Source organism: Stegodyphus dumicola, chromosome 8 (assembly GCF_044657685.1).
Source record: "Stegodyphus dumicola isolate Sdum_Otavi_A_Nest chromosome 8, ASM4465768v1".
In the NCBI taxonomy this organism is placed as follows: domain Eukaryota; kingdom Metazoa; phylum Arthropoda; class Arachnida; order Araneae; family Eresidae; genus Stegodyphus; species Stegodyphus dumicola.
The window spans coordinates 192,802,718-192,825,845 of record NC_140775.1 but is presented as its reverse complement, the minus strand read 5'-3'; the positions used below and the strand labels follow the sequence as shown (position 1 = coordinate 192,825,845).

The 23,128-nt window shown below is 33.1% G+C and overlaps 1 protein-coding gene across 2 annotated transcripts in view; it reads left to right on the top strand.

The window, feature by feature from the left end:
- LOC118200353 (rhotekin-2-like) overlaps positions 1–23,128 on the top strand; it is a 219,750-nt gene that overhangs the window by 73,487 nt on the left and 123,135 nt on the right. The window contains exon 1 of one of the 2 annotated variants that reach the window (XM_085822859.1): positions 18,415–19,097. The exons of the other annotated variant lie outside the window; for it this stretch is intronic. Within the exon in view, the coding sequence (XP_085678985.1) occupies positions 18,957–19,097 (141 nt within the window). The 5' untranslated portion in view covers positions 18,415–18,956. Of the gene's footprint in view, positions 1–18,414; positions 19,098–23,128 lie in introns of those variants that run through there. 2 annotated transcript variants of the gene reach the window in all.

Here is a 23,128-nt window from a genome sequence, read left to right as displayed (position 1 = left end):
AGTATTTTACATCGCAATTGGATGAAAGTACTTGATCAAGCTTTGTTCGATAAGTACTTTCATCCATTTACGATGCAAAATTGTGATGTTTGTTTGTGAAACGAACTTTGTTCAAGCATTAATTTACTTACACATCGAAGAAGATAAACGGATTGTCGAAATGTGTTTATTTTGTGAATCCCTTCATGATAGAGCAACTGCAAATGAAATTTTCAAAGTAATTGACAATTTTATGTCAATGATATTCCTTAGACAAAGTGGGAAAGTTAAATGAATTAAATTTAGGATTACAAAGGACAAAATGGGAAAGTTAAATGAATTAAATTTAGGATTACAAGGACAAAGTGTTGATTTGTTTACCATTAGAGATAAACATGCAATTATAAAAACCTCGAGTTATAATCAGAGAACTGGATAATAATATTTTAAGCTTTCTGCCTGTTTTAGAAAGTTTTTTAACTGAAAACAATTTGAAAATAAAAGAAGAATGAACATCTGACATTAAAAAATTCATTGTTTTTAATAATTTCAATGTGTATTTTCCAGAGGATTATGAAAAAGAAAATTGGATTAGAAATCCATGTTATTAAAATGTACCTGAAATTTTATCTCGTGAAGAAGAAGAACAATTGATAGAAATTTCCTGCGATGGACCTCTAAGTGAAGATTTCAAAAATAACAAACTTGTTAAAAGTCGGCTGAATTAGGAAGGGGGAAATAAAAATAAACAAATAAAATAAAAATAGAAATCTGAAAGGTTTCCCATTTAAATTACGTCCAAAGGGGCGTTTTTTAAACATTTTGTCTGTTACTTTTATTTATTAAATATCACGTTCTTCGCACTTAAACCATAAAATTCAGTTCAAGAGCAATATCGCAAAATAGTTTTAAAATGAGCTTATCTTTAGAATTTCCGATACAGAGTCTCGCGCGCTGGAGATATATATATATATATTTATTTTTTCTGTACAATGTTGACATCGCTCGCTTTGAAATCCTTCAGTTTGTTAAACAAAAATTCGTAAAGTTTTACAAAATATGAAATCGATTATAAAACAAATTCCAAATTTCAAATTTGGGCTTCCACATGCCCATATTCGCAGCAGGATTACGTTATTCAAAATTGAATGGCTCTAGGTACCGTTGTTTTGTCACAATGCGAGAAATATACATACGTTTATGTAGATTTTTCATTATTTAATTTCTTCAAATATAATGCAGGACTTTAACATTTGGTGGCAACAGTTTGAAAAGTGAAACGGACATTTATAGTGAACCAACGATAAATCGCAAAATGAAAACAATAGTCTTTTGGGGACAAAGCCCCTTTGGACTAAATATTAAAGTCATTTTAAATCAAGCTATTAAATTTTTATTTGCTTTTTGCACAACCTATTTGTGAGAATAAAGATCTTCCATGTTACATTTGAAAACTAATTAGAGAACAAAATTAAAAGTGGATCCTAATTTACGGTTAAAACTAAGTGAACTAAGGCTATATATAAAGAAATTTGATTTCTCTTAAACAGGTCCAAATTTCACACTAAATTTTAGAATTAAAATATTATAACTTAAATTTTGATAATTAAAACGGCAATCAATTTTTAATGTAATATTTTTGTGTGTGCGCATATTTAATACAAATAGTCAAAAGGTTGTACAAATGGCAAAATATACTTTTTTAAATATTTCTATTGAGAAAATGGAAGGAAGGGAAAAAAAAAAAAAGTCGTTGTAAAATATACAGGTGGCACTAAAGTTTTTCAATTTTTACTTCCTTGTACGAAGTAAAAAGAAAGTATTGTAATCGCGAAAAGTTTCAGGCAGCATATTTCAACGAAAATATCCATTATGACCGCTATCCAATGCAATTTAACAATGTTTTTGCGTGATATTTGTAGGTAAGGACAGAATAAAATACTCTTTTCCTTCAAAAAAATTATAAAACTGCTTTAAAATTAATTCTGAAGAGAATTTTTCGTGGCCTCTGTACGAACGTATGTACGTACGTACGTATCTCGCATAACTCAAAAACGAGTAGCCTCAGAACGTTGAAATTTTGTATATAGGACTGCTATAACATGTAGATGTGCACCTCGTATTTTGGTTGAACCAAACGTATATATATATATATTTATATATATATCCACTCCGTTACCCGGCTCAGTGATCTCAGTTTTTTACTCTTATATGTTTGTAAATTGTACATTTTTTGCTTTAAAAATGATTGAATTATGTTGTTTTTATCTTCCGGTTAAAGTTTTTATGCCTTTAGTAAATCTGTATGCAATATTTTGAGAATTATCAACAATTTTAAAGTTGTCTAAGTGTCGCTAAGCCTTTTTTATATGGCGACCATTGATGTTTACATTTGAAACAGAGACTAGTGGATTTGTTGCCAATCTAGAGAAACTTAGCTTCGCAACAACAAAGATAACGCATTCATTTATTATTGAAAATTAAATCATGCTTAATTCTTTCTGGAATTTTTTCGAGGAAATAAGTGTTTAAGATTTACTTCGTAATTTTTAATATAGATATTTTGAGTTTTTATGCATTTTTGCCTTCTCGCGAAGTGAGAACTGAATTAATTAAATGAGAAATACTCAATCGTCTGTGAAAAACTGTTTCTTTTTTGTTTTGTTTGCTTAATTTCTTTTATACATCATTCTAGCTTTATTATAGTATTTCAATAGAACATGTGGCAACGATAATTCTATTCTTTAAATGATATAAATTTTGTGCATTATGAGTTATAATATGAACGAAATATATAAGTTAACTGTTATATAATTATTGGATTATATAACAGTTAACTTAGTTTCCGTTATATAATTATTACATAAGTTAACTGTCATATAATTATTAATACTGTTAAGTGAATCTAGCGCCAGAGTGTCGCTATGGTAAACAAATATTAGAGTGAATTTTAAAGAATGCATTTATTCTATTGTGGTTTATGCGCTGTCGGCGAAGTACATTTAATTCAATCCAATAAGCTTAAAGGAAATGCAAGAAAAAATGCGTATAATTTAATATTCCGTACAAGGAAGTCGTGTGGTGTACACATCAGATTTTTTGTGTAAGTGGTACGCATTAGTCAAGAGATTGAGAACCGCTGCTTTATATTGTTGCGTGCGTACGGGTTCGTTATGAAATGAATGCACAAGTCCGATGAAAAATGAACAAAAATTTATTATTATCACAACAAAAAAATGCTTAAATTTTCTCAAATTATCATGCAGTATCACAATATCTCACAGTAGTTATCTTTTAACTACTTAAATGTACAATAGAACGTAATTCAAAACAGCTAAAGAACGCTAATCCGCGAATTCGCTATAATCAACAACGGCAGTTTTCTAAACAACAACAAACTAAGCAACTACTACAAACTGAGATGTTTTCCTCCTTTTATAAGATTTTAAAATCACGCGCTAGAATTTTCCAGTACTTTCTCGAAATCAAAAAGAGATATTTATTTATTTAACGCACGCGCTCTTGTATTTTTAATTTTTCCGGCTTAGCTTTCTTTTAGTATTCGTCACGCGCTGCACTGCGCGAGAAGTAAAACCATTTAATTTATAATTGAACTAACATTAGCTTTTTAAATACCAAATTCGTAACACTGCCGCCTTCCCAAGGACTGCACGTCCCGGGCAGTGCAATCCCTGGACAGGAAGCTAAACTTACAACTGTGGCATAAATGCAACTGAGGCATAAACATTACATTACAATATCAAACAACATGAACAATAAATGCAATAACTAACTTAAACAAATCAAATACTATCAAATACTAAATACAAAACAAATCAAATACACATTTAAAAACAAAAAGGACCATGGTCTTATACTATTTACAATTATTTACATTACGTACTATGGCCATAGTAATGAGCTAACCTGTCGTAATGAACGACTTTAGGCTTAGAGTTCTAAGACTTACGGAGACGTCATTGAGTCTGTTCAGCACTGTACATGGATCATCCGAAGGTGACTGTAGTTTAGGACTGAGTCCTTTTCGTTGAATCGGGTTCCACAACCTCACCTTGTCTCCTTCTTTGAATTTATGTCCAGTAGCTCTCGTGTAGTAAGTGGTCTTCACCTTCTCCGTCGCCAAGTTCACTCGCTTTCGTGCGGAACGGTGCATCACTTCAAAACGGGCCTGGACATCTTGGATGTGTTCCTCAGGCGATGAAGGAGCATCCGTACGGCGATCAAACAGGCGGTCACAAGGGAGACGAAGGTCTCGACCGAAGAGCATCTGAGATGGAGAATAGCTGGTAGTCTTGCGTTTCTTTTTGGCCCTAGCACGATTTCGGCAGCTTCCTGAGCTGGGTCTTTCGGACAAAGCGTCGGCATTTCCAAGTGAGGATCCCTTTTGAGGATGGATAGTCATGCTATCAGATGCTGAAAGCAGTTTGTTGTTTTTCAAGTCTGAAGAAAAACTGTATTTCCTTAAAAAGTCCAATCCGAGTATGCATGGATCTGTGATATCTGCTACATAAGCCGTGTGATGGTAGGCGGCACTTCCAAACGTGATGTTTACGTTTAACTTCCCAGTTATGTCGATCTTGTCACCAGACGCAGTCTGAAGGGTAACACAGGATGGCGTCCAAATAAGTTTATCTTTAAACTGTTCAGCTAAATCTTTCCTAATGATGGTAACATTAGCTCCTGTGTCAATGATCATATTGCAAGGAACTCCATCGATATTCCCATTGATGGACAGTCCGTTATAATTGCCACTCACTATAGAGATCTTAAGCGCTTTAAAACAGGGTTTTTCATTATCTGGCAACCTCCGTTCCTTGATATGGTCATTAATTTGTTTACTGCGTCGTTGCTGGGAAATGGTCTTATTTTCCGTACCTCGAGGTGTTCTACAGTTTCTTCGTATGTGGCCTTCCACTCCGCAGTTCCAGCACTTTATAATTAGTTTCTTTTCACTTCTGTTCCGTCTCAAGGCACTGACTTGTCTGGTAAAATCATCTGCTTTATATTCCGTACCCTGGGGTGTTCTGCAATTCCGTCTTATGTGTCCTTCAGCACCGCAGTTCCAGCACTTTACAGTCGGTTTCTTGTCACCAATATTCCGTCTCAAGGCGTTCAGTTGTCTAGTTAAATCGTCTAGACGAGCAGTGACTTGATCCCCTGGCTCCTGGACTTGAGCAGCTCTGACTGGATGGCGGTCTCGACGGGTGGCTTGCTGGGCTGCCTCAAATTTCATGGCATACACTAAAGCGCTTTTCAGATCTTTAACATCCGCCATTCGCAGTGCTTTCTGTATTTCAGGGTCCCGGATGCCATCGATGAAATATTGCAGGGACAGGATTTCCCTTGTTTCTGTCGGGCACTCCGAAAAGGCGTGATGTGACAGCCTTTCAACTTCCGTGGCGAGTTCCTGAAGTGTTTCGGTGAGCTTCTGTTGACGGGATTTTAATTGGAGCCTGCTGTAGTCTTTTAAACATTTCTCCCCGTAGCGCAGCTCCAAGGCGCCGGACAGAGCTTCGAAATCTAACCTTTTGTTTTCGGGAAGAGTCTGAAGGATATCCGCTGCGTCGGCTCTTAAAGAAGCGGCGAGATGACAGGCCTTAGCTTGGGAATCCCATCCATTCGCATCCGCCACGATAGAAAATTGTGTCTTATACACCTGCCAGGAGGTCTTCCCATCATATGTCAATAGCTTGAGAGAGGGACGAGCAGGCATGGGTAGAAATTTTAAACCATCCGAAGTGCTCCCTGCCGTCGCTACGAATTTCTTTAAAGTGTCAACTTCTTTGGCGACGACAGCAGAAATTCTGTCTTCGATTTGTTGTTCAATATGTTCTTGGACGGCAGAAACTCTTTCTTCAATTTGTTGTTGGAAGGCCGAAACTCTTCCTTCGACTTGTCGCTCCACAGCCGACACTCTATCTTTTATTTCATCTTTGACAGAAGAAACCTTTTCTTCAATTTGCCCAACTTTATTTTCAACCACATCTATTCTACCTTCCATAGCATCGAATTTGGTTTCTATTATGCAGGCATTTTCTCTTTTCATTTCGTATTGACTTTCTTCAATCTTTACTTGTACGGCTTTTATTTCGTCTTTAAAAGTTAATTGACCAGCTTGAATGGCCTTCATCTCTTCCTTAACGGATTCTTGGCCCAATTTAATCTCGCCTTTAATTTCTTCTTTAACGGAGTTGACGGCTCCTTCCATCTTTTCTTGGAAAGCAGCAAATGCAGTCATCATTTGCCTGAATTGTTCTTCCACCGCTCTTGTTATTGGCATTCAAATCCCACTTCTGACACCAAAAATTGTTGCGTGCGTACGGGTTCGTTATGAAATGAATGCACAAGTCCGATGAAAAATGAACAAAAATTTATTATTATCACAACAAAAAAATGCTTAAATTTTCTCAAATTATCATGCAGTATCACAATATCTCACAGTAGTTATCTTTTAACTACTTAAATGTACAATAGAACGTAATTCAAAACAGCTAAAGAACGCTAATCCGCGAATTCGCTACAATCAACAACGGCAGTTTTCTAAACAACAACAAACTAAGCAACTACTACGAACTGAGATGTTTTCCTCCTTTTATAAGATTTTAAAATCACGCGCTAGAATTTTCCAGTACTTTCTCGAAATCAAAAAGAGATATTTATTTATTTAACGCACGCGCTCTTGTATTTTTAATTTTTCCGGCTTAGCTTTCTTTTAATATTCGTCACGCGCTGCACTGCGCGAGAAATAAAACCATTTAATTTATAATTGAACTAACATTAGCTTTTTAAATACCAAATTCGTAACAATATATATCATCAAATATGAACTTTGCCAACGTGTTATTTGATCAATAATTGCTCCTTTTCCTGCTCGCTATGGTATCAATTTCGGGAGTTCTTACTGCTATTGGTGCTTACCTAAATTTATCAGTGAGATTTGTAACTTTAATGAATCAGTTTAATTAATAATGGCAAATATCATATCCATCCTCTTTATATTTATTTATTAATATGTCAATAAGATAGAAAATAACTATTTATTAAGGTATATAGTTCATAAATCAAAATAATGACTCAGTTTATCATTAAAATATGAAATCGATTATAAAACAAATTTGATTTCTTTTCAATTTACTTTAATTTCATTTCAAACTTAAACTATCCAACAAAAACTGGAGTCGGAGTCGACATGTTTTTAGCGACTCCAGCTCCGACTACTTTTACCCAAAAATCTGTCTTAACTCCGACTTCATGACTATGACTCCGACTCCACAGTGCTCTGCTTTATAATAGTTTAAAGTTATACGAATATATATGTATGTATGTAAGTACGTACGTGTCGGGGGGGGGAAATGTTGAAATATTTCTGATTTTTGAATATTCTACTTAAACGACTATAATTTTATTTCTTTTAGTTTAAAAAATCCTCCTTTTTATTATTTAATGATATACTTTCTACTCTCGTAACAAATTTTGTAAAATTATGTTAAACAACTTCGTAGAAAAGAGTAACAAGAAAAAAAAAAGGGGGGGTGACGCTATGTAATATTTTTACTTCCTTTTGTACGAAGCAAAGGAAGTATTGTAATTGAGGGGGGGGGGAAATCGAGTATTATATGTTTACGAAAATATCCATTTTGACCGCTCTCGAATTAATTTCAATTACTTTTTTGCGTGATATCTGTACGTACGGGACAGAATAAAGGACTCTTTTTACCCAACACGGATTGTAATCGAAAACGGATGTACGTACACACGTATGTATGTCATAACTCCAAAACAAATAGCGGTAGAACGTTGCAATGTTATGGGACTTCTATAACATGTAGTTGTGCACCTCCCCTTTTTAGTTGCAATCGCCCCACCAAACGTATAAATATACATTTACATAAATATACAAGTGTTTTTATTCCCATCCTGTTCTCCGACTCTGTGAGCTCAGTAGTTTTATTCTCATGTGTTGGTAAATGGTGCATTTGTTGCTTTAAAAGTGGTTGAGTTGTGTTGTTCTTATGCTCCGGTTAAGGTTTTTATGCTCTTATTTCAGGGGTCCTTTTTGTCCCTAAGAGCACATTCTGGAATATCTGTTAAACGATTCGCATCATTTGCTTTTTCAAGGTGAATAGATCAATAATACTTGTACATAAAAAAGGAGATCGGTTGCATTTCGCTTTGTGCTGGTATCTGTGTTGTGTTGGACGTAAATTGTACATCATTAAAAATGAGAAAACTTTCACATAGAATTTTATTGAAAACTAAAACATTTTTATTGTGATCGCACAGTTGCAGGCACACGTTAAAACGATCTGCGGACGCCATGGAGCCCGCTTTCAAAGGGTTGAGAACCCCTGTTTTAGCCAATCTGCATGCAATAATTGTAAAGTTATCAACAATTTAAAAGTTTAAATGGCGCTAGGCCTAACGAGGCCGCCATTTGTTTACATTTGAAACTCTTAGTAGAAAAGGGGCAGATTATTATTATTATTATTATTATTATTTTTTAACCGTGTTTGGAGTTTTAGATTTTCCTGTATTTTGAAATTTTTGATAATGTTGTTTTGAGAATTTTATATATATTTGCCTTGCCGCGAAGTGAGAACTGAATTAATCGAATGAGAAATGTATCTGTAATGAAATTCGAGGAAATAAGTTTAAATGAAGTGCAGCAAAAAATATGTATAATTTAACAAGTTGTATAATGAAGTTATGTGGTGTCCATATCAAATATTTTTTTCGCAGTGTGGGGTAAAATTAGTAAAATTACTAAATTATATAGTAAATTAGGTTATGGAATAAACACTTACATTATTATATGTGTACGAACAATAGGGTGCTTGTTTTTAATGTACTAAATATCTTAATCGTATTCTTCTTCTTAGACTAAAAATATAGCTCTAAGTAGAGCATTCAAAGTACTTCGTGACAGTCGAGTTTTTGAATGGTGTAAATTTATTATGAAAATCGATGACTGCAACGCTAAATTGTCGGCATCGCTAAGATGACCACCAAAGAAGGCAAAAAACTGTCTTGAACCACGTGCCATCGTCCAATAGAAATCTCATTGTTTTTTCGAAATTCAATAAATGCTAGGAGTAGTGTATTAAAAGCGAAAATGAGTTTGCTTTATTTTCATTCTATCCGACCTCGTAAGGCCTTCCCAGAAAATGAAAGTGAATGGATAGATGTGGTTGCTCTGAACCACCTTAAATATATTCAAATAGAAGAAGAGAGTGTTATTACAGATTATCAGAATTGATTCTCCGGTAAAGTTCAAGTGGCGACACGGAGATAACTCTAGATTAGATTAACACCAATTTTACAACAGGGAAAAAAAAAAAAAAAAAAAAAAAAAAAAGAAAGAAAATCTGAAAGGTTTCAGATTTTAAACTACGTTTAAAGATGCGCTTTTTTTTAACATTCTTTATTTATTAAATATCATGTTCTTCGCACTTAAACCATAAAATTCAGTTCAACAGCAATATTGCAAAATAATTTTAAAATGAGTCTATCTTTAGAATTTCTGATACACAGTCTCTCCGGTTGAAGATAAAAAGGTTTTTTTTTTTTTTTTTTTTTTTTTTTTTTTTTTTTTTTTCCCAACCTTACAGTGTTGCCATTGCTCGCTTTGAAATCGTTCAGTTTCTTAATCAAAAATTTATAAATGCTTTACAAAATATGAAATACATAAAACAAATTCCAAATTCGTTAAGATAAAAGTTTTTTTTTTTTTTTTTTTTTTCTGTACGACGTTGCCACGGCTCGCTTTGAAATCCTTGAGTTTGTTAATCAAAAATTCGTTAAGGTTTTACAAAGTATGAAATCGATCATAAAACAAATTCCAAATTTAAAATTTGGGCTTCCAGATGCCCATATTCGCAGGAGGATTAAGTCATTCAAAATTCGATGGCTGTAGGTATCGTTGTTTTATTACAGTGCAAGAAACATAAATACATTTATGCAGATGCTCCATTCTTTAATTTCTTTAAATATTATACATAGCTGTAATATTTGGTGGCAACAGTTTGAAAAGTAAATCGACATTTAAAGTTTTCAACACAAGATGTCAAAACGAAATTAATAACCCTTCTGGGCTTAAAAAAACCTGAAAGTTTTCAGACATTGTGTTACACTCTGACGATCGTTTTTTTAATTTACAGAGTGTATACGTATCGAGAGCACTTGGACTAATTTGGGCATGAAATATTCAAAATGAGGATGGCTACAGAATTTCCGATAGATAATTTGGCGCGCTGAAGATAAAATTATTTTGTTTCTTACAGTGTTGCCACTGCTTGCTTTGAAATTGCTGAGTTTTTTTTAATAAAAATTTTTTTAATGTTTTAGAAAATATGAAATAGATAGTAGAACAAATTTGAAATTCTAGGTGCTCATATTCGGGCGGAAGTCTACGCTATTCAAAATTTGATGGCTTTAGGTACCGTTGTTTATTCACAATGCGAGAAACATACATAGTTTATGCAGTTTCTTTATTATTTAATTTCTTTAAATATAACACAGAGCTCTACTGTTTGGTGGCAACAATTTGAAATCGAAATCGAGTCAATGGCTAGGCGGAAATTAGTAGCCAACCGCTACTTTAACCGTCTCTGTTGGTAAATTGCCCTAAGGCGTTGGTACTTAAGTTTTTAATTAAGGCGATTTACGCCGCGCCAACTAGGCGAAACTTGTCAATTTTTGTGAAATGTACGTGGAGTAGCATCTGGAATTGCCGTTCGAGCTGTGACAGTATTTGCTAAGTGGATTGGATTGGATTGGTTGGATTATTTAATTATGGCAAAGCACATTAGGGCTATCTGCCTACAGGGAGGGATACCTTCGTGGAGGACTTTCTAAGGGAAACTGACTCGTATACACGCTACACATGGGGTAAACCACGAAAACGCCCATGCAGCCAGCCCGTTCGCGGAATTCGAACCTCGGACCAAACTAACAGTGTTCAGCGACTTTACCGCTCGGCCGCTGGTAGGTGCAACACAGTACGAAAAAAAAAAAAAACCTTTTATCTCCAGCACACGGGACTGTGTATCGGAAATTTTAAAGCTTTGCTCATTTTAAAATTATTTTGCGATATTGCTGTTGAATTGAATTTTATTATTTAAGTGAAAAGAACATGATATTTAATAAGTAAAGGTAACACGCAAAACGTTAAAGAAACGCCTCTTTGGTCGTAATGTAAAATTTGAATGCTTTCTTTTAGATTTATATTTGGTTTATTTGATTATGGAAAAGCGCTTGAGGGTTCTCTGCTTTGAGGAAAGTTTGTCTTCTTTTTCTAAAATAAACTTGCACGTATGCACGTAACACATAGGGAAAACCAAGAAAACATTGCAGTCAAACCGTTTACGCAAAGATACGAAAGGTATAATAGTTAATAGATAAAATCTTTAAAAAAAAAAAAAAAAAAACGCAGTTTTGGACGTAATTTTAAATCTGAAACATTTCAGTTTTTTTTTTTTTTTTTTTTTTTTTTTTTTTTAAAGCAGTATGGTGGCTGTTCTGCTGTTTGTGAGCTTGGATGGTTGGTGTTGCTGTATTTAATTATGGCAAAGCACACTAGGGCTATCTGCCTAAGGGGAGGGATGCCTTCGTGGAGGACTTTCTAAGAGAAACTGGCTCGTATACACGTAACACATGGGAAAAACCACGAAAACGCCCATGTAGCCACCCCGTTCGCGGGATTCGAACTTCGGACCGAACTACCAGTGTTCAGCGACTTTACCGCTCGACCGCTGGTGGGCATTTGCTAAGTGGAGGGAGATGATTGGCAGGAGCCTGTCACGTGGGTGGTCACCCACCCAAGTTCAGACTCCGAGCAAAGCAGCTTACGCGTGCAATGAGAAATATTGGATATATTAATAATTATCAAGTTTTGAAACAGGTTATCCAGATTGGAATAATTAACTAATATCGCGATCTAAATGAAGACAAATGGCACAACTGAGTGCAACAGATTAGCTAAACAAAATATTCAATTTCATCCTTGCTGTAAAACACAGATTGGACAGTGGTAGTCACGTGGGGATCACCCTCCCGTGAACTGTCCACAGCCAATGCATCTTGAAATAGTAGATATCACAATTCAGTGAAGTCTTGGTCTGAGAAATTAAACACTAAAGTTCTTGTACGACACTGAGGCACATGAGTTACTGAAACTATACACTATGTACATATAGGGACGGCGGTATTTGAGCGAAGTAGCAAATGGTGAAAAACACTTTACTCTAGCAATAAATAATCAGAGCTTTGAAGATCCAGGTACACGGATCATGTCCGTAAGTCCACAATATTACAAAGTCTCTGATATAACAATAAGAAGATTACGAAAATGACAAATATAAGATCAGTGCTTTATCCAGGTACACGGATCACGTCCATAAGTCTATAAAGTTTCAAAGACACTGGTAAAATGACACAATGAAGATTAAATAAAGATAATAGTACTATGTACAATATATACACATTTCACCATTTGCTGTTATGGAAGATGCCTCTTGGGCGCTTTGCTGCAATTTCTATAGTAGGATCATAATTTATCAGATTACGGATATGTTCGTATTGAGAAAGTTCTATTTTAGCATAGAAATTGTGGCTCGTGGTGAGAATTTGATCAGCTATGGTCTTATTTTTAGTTCTTTATGTATCTGCAGGTTACGTACGAACCATGGGGAGTCAACAATTTGCCTGAGTAATTTGTTCTGAAAGACCTGTAGTTTGTGTCTATAAGTCTTGTACACAGTGGCCCAGATAGGCACTGCATAAAGTAGGGTGGCTCTTATTAAGCTGGTATAGATCTTCTTCTTGAGACTGATATTTAATTTAGCATTTCTTCTTATTAAAGGGTAAAGAGACATTTTAGCAGCGGTGGCTTTGCGCAAGGCATACTCCGTGTGTTCTTTGAATAACAGCTGTGAGTCGAAGACCACTTCTAGATACTTAATACTTGAAACAATTGCTAGGGCTTGATCATTAATTTTTATATTTACATTCACAGGAGTAACAATTTGAAAAGTGATTCGGAGTTTTATAGTGATTCAGCCGCAGAGTACAATGACCACTCCGTGGATTTAACGCAAAATCCTGTTCCGAGAATTGATAACGTTTCTTGGGACTAACAAGGAGTTCAGAATTCTAGAAAGCAAGTGCGAAACACAATTGAAAGTGTTTGCCCCGAGCTAGCATTTCACTGTTGAAGGAAACCGAAAGGAAATTTACGAAACCCCACAGTTTGTAAGGCGCGAAGGTCATCGGATAGATGGCAGGGAAGATTATCAGACAATGACTACCTCCACCATGGAGGTAATCATTGTCTGATAATCTTCCCTGGAGGTAATCTTCCTGGTCGCCATGGAGGTAGTATGTATTCTTTAACATAACAAAGCCCTAAGAATACTGTCGTCACATACTCAGAACGACTGAAATATTGTGGAAAAATATATATATATATATATATATATATATATATATATAAAAAATATATAAGTCTCTCTCTCTCTCTCTCTCTCTCTCTATATATATATATATATACATTTAAATTTTAACAAACATGTATATAAGTAAAAAAGCAAATATAAAATTAAAATAATTAAAAAAAAATTTCAAACATATAAAAGATTTAATTTTCGAACTAATCTACAATATCATTTAAATTCAGATAGCATAAGTAAATCAAGTGCAAAACCAAACCATGAAAATAAATTCACCAATTTAGCAAATTAAAATTAATTTATTTTTATTTTATTTTTTATTTATTTTTTTTTTAAATGCATAAGTGAATGACTGTTGAGCAGGCAGGAGACAGACTTATCAAGGGAAGGTTGCCTCCAAACCTAACTCTCCAATCTTTCAATTCGTGTTTCGCCAATCATGCAGGCAAGGGTAAAAGTCGAAACCAAAAGTAAAGAGTGAAGAATGTCCAAAAAGAAATACCAATAAAGTGGTACCTTGAGAAATTAGCAATTAAAGTTCTAAAAGGAAAATACCAATGAAGTTTTTTGAGAAATAAGCAATGTAAAGTCTAGTATTAAATTAAATTTTTTTTTAAAATTAAATTTTTCAGAAAAATTAATTTAGAAACCAACACGAATATGCATATCAATCAAAAAGAAACTAAAATGGAACTAGACATAATTTATATAAACCAATAAGAAACTAAAAAGAACTAATTCATAATTTATAAAAAACAAATAAATACTTAAAAATATAATTACATATTTAGAATATACTTAAATACTACATAAAATATACTTAAAAGCAAGTAATAGTAAGTTTTAATTCTAACTTGCCGACCATATTAGCGTTGGGGTCTGTAAAAGTATTTCCTAAGTGATGTAAGTGTGTTCTGCAAATTATATAGATGGCGCTTATGTAAGTAAAGTTGAGTGCCAAGCTGCTATCTTTGTTTTATTAAAATTTTTGTAAACTTTAATATTAAAATATTTAAATAATATATATATCTAGAAAAAATCAAAGAATATCCTAAAAGTATGTAATTCAAGTTTTAATTTTAACTGACCAACTATTTATGGTAGGGAGTTTAGTAGCTGAGCCAATCAAGAGATGTAAGTTTGCTGTGCAAATATAATAAAAAGAGTACTCTAATTGAAGTAAAGGTAGTTAAGTGGTTATTGTGAATTAATAAATGTAAACTGTTTGTAATGTTATATATAATTAATGTTATATATATATATATATATATATATATATATATATATATATATACATTTATACTCATATTTACAGCGTAATTATTAAAATATTTACCTCCGATCATATCAAAGCTATTTATCTTAATAGCAACTTGCTGAATGTTTCGGTCTCAAAGAGGGGTACGTCACTGCTTTAAGGCAGCTGATGGGAAAATACACAATGATCTCCTCTTTTTCCCACCTCCATGATCTTGACACCTCATGGAGGTAGGAACAAAGAATCTCTAAGGAGATTCTTTGGTAGGAAGGAGGTTATTATTACCTCTATGCCGCAGGATGAAGGTGGGGAAATGAATTGTTCTTGCCGAAATCTCGGTCACAACTCTCTTTTCAGACCCTGCACCTTCTCCTTGGAACGGTGTTTGATACACCAGGGTACCTGAGCCAAAGAATATGTACATAGACTTTCTTTGCTTGAGCGACAAGGCTCTACCCCTTGTAGAATAGTTTGCAAATTGCAAATTTCTTGGCGTCTGTATGTATTTCGCATAACTCAAAAACGAGTAGCCTCAGAACGTTGAAACTACGTATATAGGACTGCTGCAACATGTACTTGTGCACCCCCCTTTTTGATTGCAATCGGCCGCACCAAAAGTATATAAATATATATATGTATCATTAAAGACATAAAGTAAGAAATTTATTGGAATTTATCTCTTCTCTACATATAATAAAAGAAAGAGTCTGTCTTGTTGTGTGCGTGTCTTTCGTTCGTGCTGCGCGTAAGCTAATTGACCCACGGCTACGAAATTTCATACATAGGTGCATCTCGACAAGAGCCAGTGCACCTCGAAGCGATTTTTTCGAAATTCGAATTCGAATTTTTTTTTTTTTATTTTATGTTTGGTGACGAAATCACGTCACTTTGAGACATAATGGGCTATAGGAAAGCGAGATTTTACTTTACATACTCCATTTTCACATCTTGATGAAACGTAGGCACTTAGGTATTTTACGAACTTAAAATAAATTTCGTGTTTCAATACGAATTTATTTAACAAAGGGAGCTTAACACCTTTTCAACGGGATTTTTTTCTAAAAAAGTTTATTTTTAAAAATATACATTTTATTTTTCTTTGATTTTTGGGCACGTTAAACTTCATCCTTGCGACTGCTTTTACAAAAGGAATTTTGGAAAAATGATAATATTTTGTATTTTTAAAAAAAATTTTTAAATGAAGCTTCCGAGTACACTTCTCACATCTCACATCTTTAAAAATGTGATTTTGGCAACAATTTTCCTGTCTATCAACAACAGTAGCTGTTGATAGATTTTTGATGAAATCGCGTCATTTTTTAATCGTTTCATTTTTTTAGAAACATGGGTTTGGCAACAATTTTTCATCGTATTTCTTATTTCATTGTTTTTACGAGATTCTCGTATTTCATTGTCATTTAGATATATATATATATATATATAATACATTTTTATTGATTTTTTTTTTTTTTTTGATAAAGTTGTTCTGTACAGTAAAATTCTGCGCGGAATTTTATGTTTTTTGAGTGGTTTCATGTTATTTTTGGCTTATTTCACTGTTTGTGAGACATTGAAAAGTTTTGCATGATTTTTTTTCTTCAACGGAAAGTTGGTTTTTATTAGGCTAATTAATATTTGTATCAAGGGATATAGCGTATTTCATTGTAATTTTTTTCTCTTGAAAATATAAGATAAAATATCATTAATTATACATTGCTTTTCAGAATTTTTTGTTGTTTGTATTCTTTTATGTTATTTATTGCTCATTTCACTGTTTTTAAGATACTGAAAAGTTTTGAGTGATTTTTTTAGGAAACAAAGTTCTTAACCTCCTTTATACCATTTGAGTTCTTAAGATTTTGCAAAGGGAAGTTGGTCAATTTATTTATTAGGATATTAATATTTGTATTAAGGGATATTGCTTATTTCATTGTAATTTTGTTATACGTAATAATTTTTTTTATGAAGTTGTTCTGCAGAGTAAAATTCTACGCAGTTTTAAATTTAACGTTTGGTGTTTGTTCCCTTCAGCCATTTTTCCGGTACATTTAAAAGCCAGACGAAGGCTGGCAGCGAAGCTGCTAGTATTTAATAAATTTCAAATAATCATATAAAATATTAGAATTTTAACTAGGTTTGTGTTTTGTGTTCAAAAAAATTGTTGTATGTATGTATGTATATATGTACAGGCTCTGTTATTCGGCTAGGTGAGTTCAGTTTTTTTTTTTAATTCTTATAATTGGTAAATTGTGCATTTTTAGCTTTAAAAACGATTGAATTATGTTGTACTTTTCTTCCGGTTAAGGTTTTTATGCCTTTAGTTAGTTTGTAGAATTATAAACAATTTTAAAGTTGTTTAAGTGCGGCTAAGACTTTTTTTTTTTTTTTTTTTTTTTTTTTTTATACCATAGAAGCCATATTTGATTACATTTTGAAACTTAGCACAATAATGAATTCAGTTTCTGCATCTTCAGTGTTTTTTTGTCGAGTGGGACCAAAAGTAAGCTTTCAGTTTTGCGCATTGAAAAATCTGCTTTCTTGCCTGCTGGCCGAATTCCTTGTTTTTGCGTAGAAACTCTAATTTTAATTTTAATTTTTTAAACTGTATTTGATGTTTTATGTTTTTCTATATCTTTCAATTTACAATGAAAATAATTTGAGTTTTTATGTATTTTTGCCTTGGCGCGAAGTGAGAACTGAATTAGTTGAATGAGAAATATATTTCTAATGAGATTCGAGGAAATAAGTTTAAATGAAATGTACGAGAAATGCGTATAATTTAATATTCCGTATAAGGAAGTCATGTGGCGTTCACATCAGATTTTTTCTGTTTTAGCTATTCATTGGCGTTTTATAAAAGTCTTTTTAATTAGAAAATTTTTACTTAACCTCCTTCATAGTGTTCTCGAAGTAATGGAACACAATAATGGGTGTTCGAGAGAATTTAGAAGAAACCAATCTGTTATCTAGCTCATGGCATTTAAGTTAGACATAAAAACGCTTTGAGGCCTTGATTTTTTTTTTTTTTTTTAACTTCCGTCCATATCATCGTAAAGTCTGTATCTAAACTTAATATCCTAGCTTGTAATGAAACTGTTTCGAATGAAAAAATGTATGACATATCAGAGTTCACGAATTTAGATGAGAAGGTCAAAGTTTAAGAAAACTGTCTTTTTTTTTTTTTTTTTTTAAATCTTGCTACATTTACTAATCTTGTTCACGAAGCATAAAAAATCTTAAAAAAAAAAAAAAAAAGCATTATTATTACAAAACTTAAAACACATTTATTGCATATAAAATAAAAAGTGCGTAAATGAATACTAAAATATAAATGAATAAAAAAATAAGGATATGAAACTGCTGAATACATTTGAGTGACAACCATTACTTCGTTTTATTTTTTAATTCCTCAAATGTGGTTTAATGTTTCATAGAATGGCATCGGAAATAAGGGGGGCGGGATGTTCTAATGAGCTCTTAAAAAAAAAAGCGCAATTAGAAGGTTTGTAAACCTTTCCCACTCTGAAAAATATATTCAGAACAAAAATGTTACCATGTCTGACGGAAACGCACGCGCTCTTTTTTACCATATTCGATCGTCTGTTAGAAAGCGATAATGTTTTGCTAGGCTCTTCCTGAATTTGAGACCAATCCCTCAGCACCGTTTCCCGCGGTTGTGACGTCACTCGCCGGCCACCACTAGCGTTGCCATTGGAAACAGTTGCAGATGGCTCTTCACCGGGGGATATCAGCTGTGGTAATTGCTGCTCGAAGCTTCTCAGGCTGAGAAACTGTATCGGGTTAAAAGAATTGATAAAGTCGGTGTCAGAATTCTTCCAACGGATGAACTGACAAACAGTGACTGATTTACTTAGATGTCACCAAAGCGAAACCGCAAAGCACTGCATGTGACAAAGGAGTCTGAATGAAGCGGTCTGTGTGATTCATTCTTTCGACAAGACGAAATAGTTGCGCCACGAACCTGAAAACGAAATAATTCACTGAAGAATACAATTGCAATTGTTTACAATACTTGACATATATGTCTGAAGCCTTTTTTTATACGTAATATTCGTCGAGAACGAGTAGAAGTATTTGCTGCCGTTCGATATCTGAAAAGAACATTTATCGTCTACTCAAAAAATAATCCTACCGAAAATTCGAAATGTAGAATTTGTTGCATATATATATATCACAAGTGTGGATTCTAATATGTGATTTATAAAGAAGTTTATTCAAATTTGACCTTTAAAATGTCCACGTTCTTTGGGTCAATGCGTAAAAGTCGATCGACGTCGTCTTCTACATGCTCGTCTCCGTCGTCTGCTCGTTTTAGTGAAGGCTCTCGGGAATTCGATGTATATTTCCTGAAACAATTGGCTAAAGAAGCTAAGGTAAGAAAATGCTTAATTCCAGTTTTGGGAGAATGTTTTATATTTTCGTTACGTTAAATCTTGGCATTGATTTCTATTTATTAACTAACAGAAATTAGAATGTATTTTTGCATAAAATGTAATTAATGGCGACGTATTGATATGACATTAAAATTTTAAGTAATTCTTATGTCATAGCAATACTTAAATAATACAATAAATATAATTATTGTATAGTATTACTGTCTGTTAAATAAGAAAATTATCTTACTAGATTGTGTTATCTTATATTTTAATTGTAAAGTTCTCTGCATAAGTTTGAAAAATTTTAAAATACAGTTCAAATAATGGATAACAGTTTTTCTCTTTTAACGATGTTATAAATGTATCTTTATGAGGACAAAATCGTCTAAAGGGAAGTTGAAGTTTCAGAATAAAATTGAATAACTGTTGAACAGTTCTTACAACTGCTTTTAATAAATGCTGTTAAGTATTATTAAAAGCAAGTTTTAAAATATTTAAAGTATAAATATTTTAAAACGGGTTAATTAATACGTTTTATAAAAGGATAGTTTTTTTTAGTTATTACTCGGTTTATATTTTATCAAAACTTCTGATTAATTTGAATAATAATAAAATGTTTTTATATAGAATGGACGCAAATGTATGGTAAAAAATAAATGTAACATAAAAAAAAAAAAAAAAAAAGAAAAGAAAAGAAAAATTCATGTCAGATTTATATTTATGATTTTTACTGTGATACACATTTGTTTTAGGACACTTACGTTTTTCAGTTTTATTTACAATGATCTGTTACTAAATATTACGATATAACGGTGTACTATTCCGTTTTGAGGACCGTAAAAAATCGCCAAACTATCGTTGATGCCAGTGCTGCCAAGAATAATTGCGGCAACCCTAACGCAAGAAAGAAGTATAATAGTAAATAACTATTTAAAGATTATTGTTTTAATTTAGATAAAAGGTTAATTTCATATAATACTTTTTTATTATTATAATTTATATGAAAAAGGCTAAACCTGACTGAATGGAAGCATAAGAGTAAATAACTATTTCAAATCATTTTTATAATTTATATAAAAAAAAGCTAAACATAACTGAACGGATTCCTGCATCGCTATTTCGCTACCGAGTTATCGCTAAAGCATAATTTCATCTTGTTGGTTGTTCAAACATAATTTTCTATAATGAATGATGTCTTTTCTTTGAAAAAATTCTCGGTAAAGTGCAGAATCGCCCACTTATTTGTTTGGCAATTTTTACAAGGTTAAAAACAATTGAATTTTTATCAATTTTCTTTTACTTTTTAAGTGAAAATAGGCCGATGTGTACATAGATAAAGTCAAGGGTGTGCGCAGTGCCATTTTTGTGATTTTTTTTTAAAGTGAAAATAGGTCGATGTGTACATGGATTGCAGACTTTTCGTCATCTGCAGTTCCAAAATTGTTAAATCTATAGGATATCAAAAAAGGATTTGAAATCAAAAAGGATTTAAAAATTAAACTAGTATTTCAATGCCGTCTTAAGAAATATAGAACTATCTAAAATTACGCAATTTGAAATCAGTGCGTACGCTAGATTTGGCGCGCTGTTAAATGGGCGCGTTTGCTAGATTTGGCACTTTTGCGCATACATTTTCGCTGCAATTTTTTACGATCCTCAAAATGGAATAGTACCGAAATAACTTTACATTTTTTTTTCATTTGTGCTATTGATTGTCGTTTTTAAAACCTCTGTTTGTTTCGGAAAAAATTATTCAAAGCGTTTTGGGTAAAGGAAATAATTTATTCAAAACGTTTTGAAAATGATTTCTCATAAGTATTCGGGCATTTTGAACAAATAGACTAATACAAACACGAAAATAACGGCTCATTCAACATTTTCTTGGATATCCTTTAGCTTTTCATAAATGCATCTATTTTTTTTTGGTGGTAAAAAAAGGTTCTATTTTACGTTAATCTCCCTTAAAATTGCTTTTAGGAGAACTGTCAAAGACATGCCATGTTTTCCTGTTCTTTCTCCGCGTATATTCGATAGGATTCAAGTCCGTAATTTTGACAACTTCAGGAAAGCTGTATAATGACCACAAGGGAACATTTAGGGCTGCAAGTTATATTATTTACGTGTGCCTCCTAAGACACTCCGCAACGGAGGGATGCTTTCATGGAGGACTTTCTGAGGGAAACTGGATCGTATTAACACGTTACACATGGGGAAAAATCACGAAAAGGTCCATGCACCCACCCCGTTCGCGGGATTCGAACCTCGGACCGAACTACCAGTGTTCAGGGACATTATCGCTCGGCCGCTGGTGGGCCTGGGCTGCATGTTAATATCGTTATCCTGACAGAATTTAAAAGCATTTTGCATTTCAGTTTTACTGCACATGCTTTCAGGTTTCAATTAAGAATATTCATATTCATCTATATTATTTTCTGTACAAACTGTTAAAGCATCCCCGAGGAAGCGAAACATCGCCAAATCATGTCTTCGTGTAGGACTTCCTAAGGCAAATTGGCTCGTATTCACGTTACACGTGGGGAAAACCCCCATGCCGCCAGACCGTTTGAGGGATTCGAACCTCGAACTGAACTACCACTCCCACCAGCGGCCGAGCGGTAAAGTTCTGAACACTGGTAGTTCGGTCCGAAGTTCGAATACCGCGAACGGGTTGACTGCATGAGCGTTTTCGTGGTTTTTCCCATGTATAACGTGTTAGTGCGAGCCAGTTTTCCTGAGAAAGTCCTCCACAAAACCATTCCTCCTTTTCGTGTAGTGAATCAGGGCGGAATACGTAAGTAATAATAATAATAATAATAATAATAATAAGTTCGACGACTTTCCTACTCGCCCGTTGGTGGGCCTCCCAATTGGAATTGTACCTTATTTTGTAACAGGCCGAATTAAGTTATGTTCTAATATTTAGACAAGATCTATGCAAATAAACATTTATGCCAAACTGCCAAGTTTTTATAAAACTTGATTCTAAGAATCCAATTCACAAAACTTGGCAGTTTGGCATAATTGGAATCGTAGAATCAAAATATGGGGAAAAAATGGCATGTCACCTCAGAAGAAGTACGATTTTGTGTCAAAATTTCTGTATTACATCAATGCTATATATAAATCTAATATATATCCCAAGTCGCGCTTTCGAGACATGAAAAACGGAAGTTGAATTTCTTCAATCAACCCAGTAAAACGGGAGATACAGAACTGTACCCCCCTTTTTTTAGTGCAGTTTATATATATGTATATATGTTTCATAAGAATAAATTGAATTTAATTAAAAAATTAAATTTAAGTAAAAATTTAATTAACTATTCTTTGCACCATTGCTGCAAGGAATGAACTTTAAACAAATTTAAATTTAAATTTTAACAAACACGTATAAAAGTAAAAAAGCAAATTTAAAGCCTAAAAAAAGAAAAAAGCCAAAATAATTTTTAAAAAAATGTGCAAACATATAAAAAATTTAATTCAAGAACTAATCTGCAATATCATTTAAATTCAGAAGCATTTAAATTCATAAGCAATTTTTTACTTCTATACGTGTTTGTTAAAATTTAAATTTAAATTTGTTTATATGTATATATGTATATACACACATACATTCATACTTACCTATATGCTACATGCATACGTGAACACATACATACATTTCTGAGGTCCTGATAACAGAACAGTACTTTTTAATTTCGAAGAAAAAGTTTTAAAATTAAAATGCTATGTTGCACACATTAATTGCACACAAACATTAAATATTTGGATTGTAGAAAATTATAAAAAATATAATAACCGCATCGTGTTAACTTTTGGATTTTTATCTCCTGCTAATTTTGATGTATTATGTATTTCGCGTGGTTGCGTGCAGAAAACTATTTTTGAAAGATGATAAAATAGACTGGTAAGACAGGGCCATTAAATTTGGTTCAGTATGTTAAAATAGATTAATTACAAGTTTTATTTTTATGTTTTTTCCTACTTCCGAAGATGACAGTCCAGTGTCTCAAGAAGTTGAGCGTTCTGCG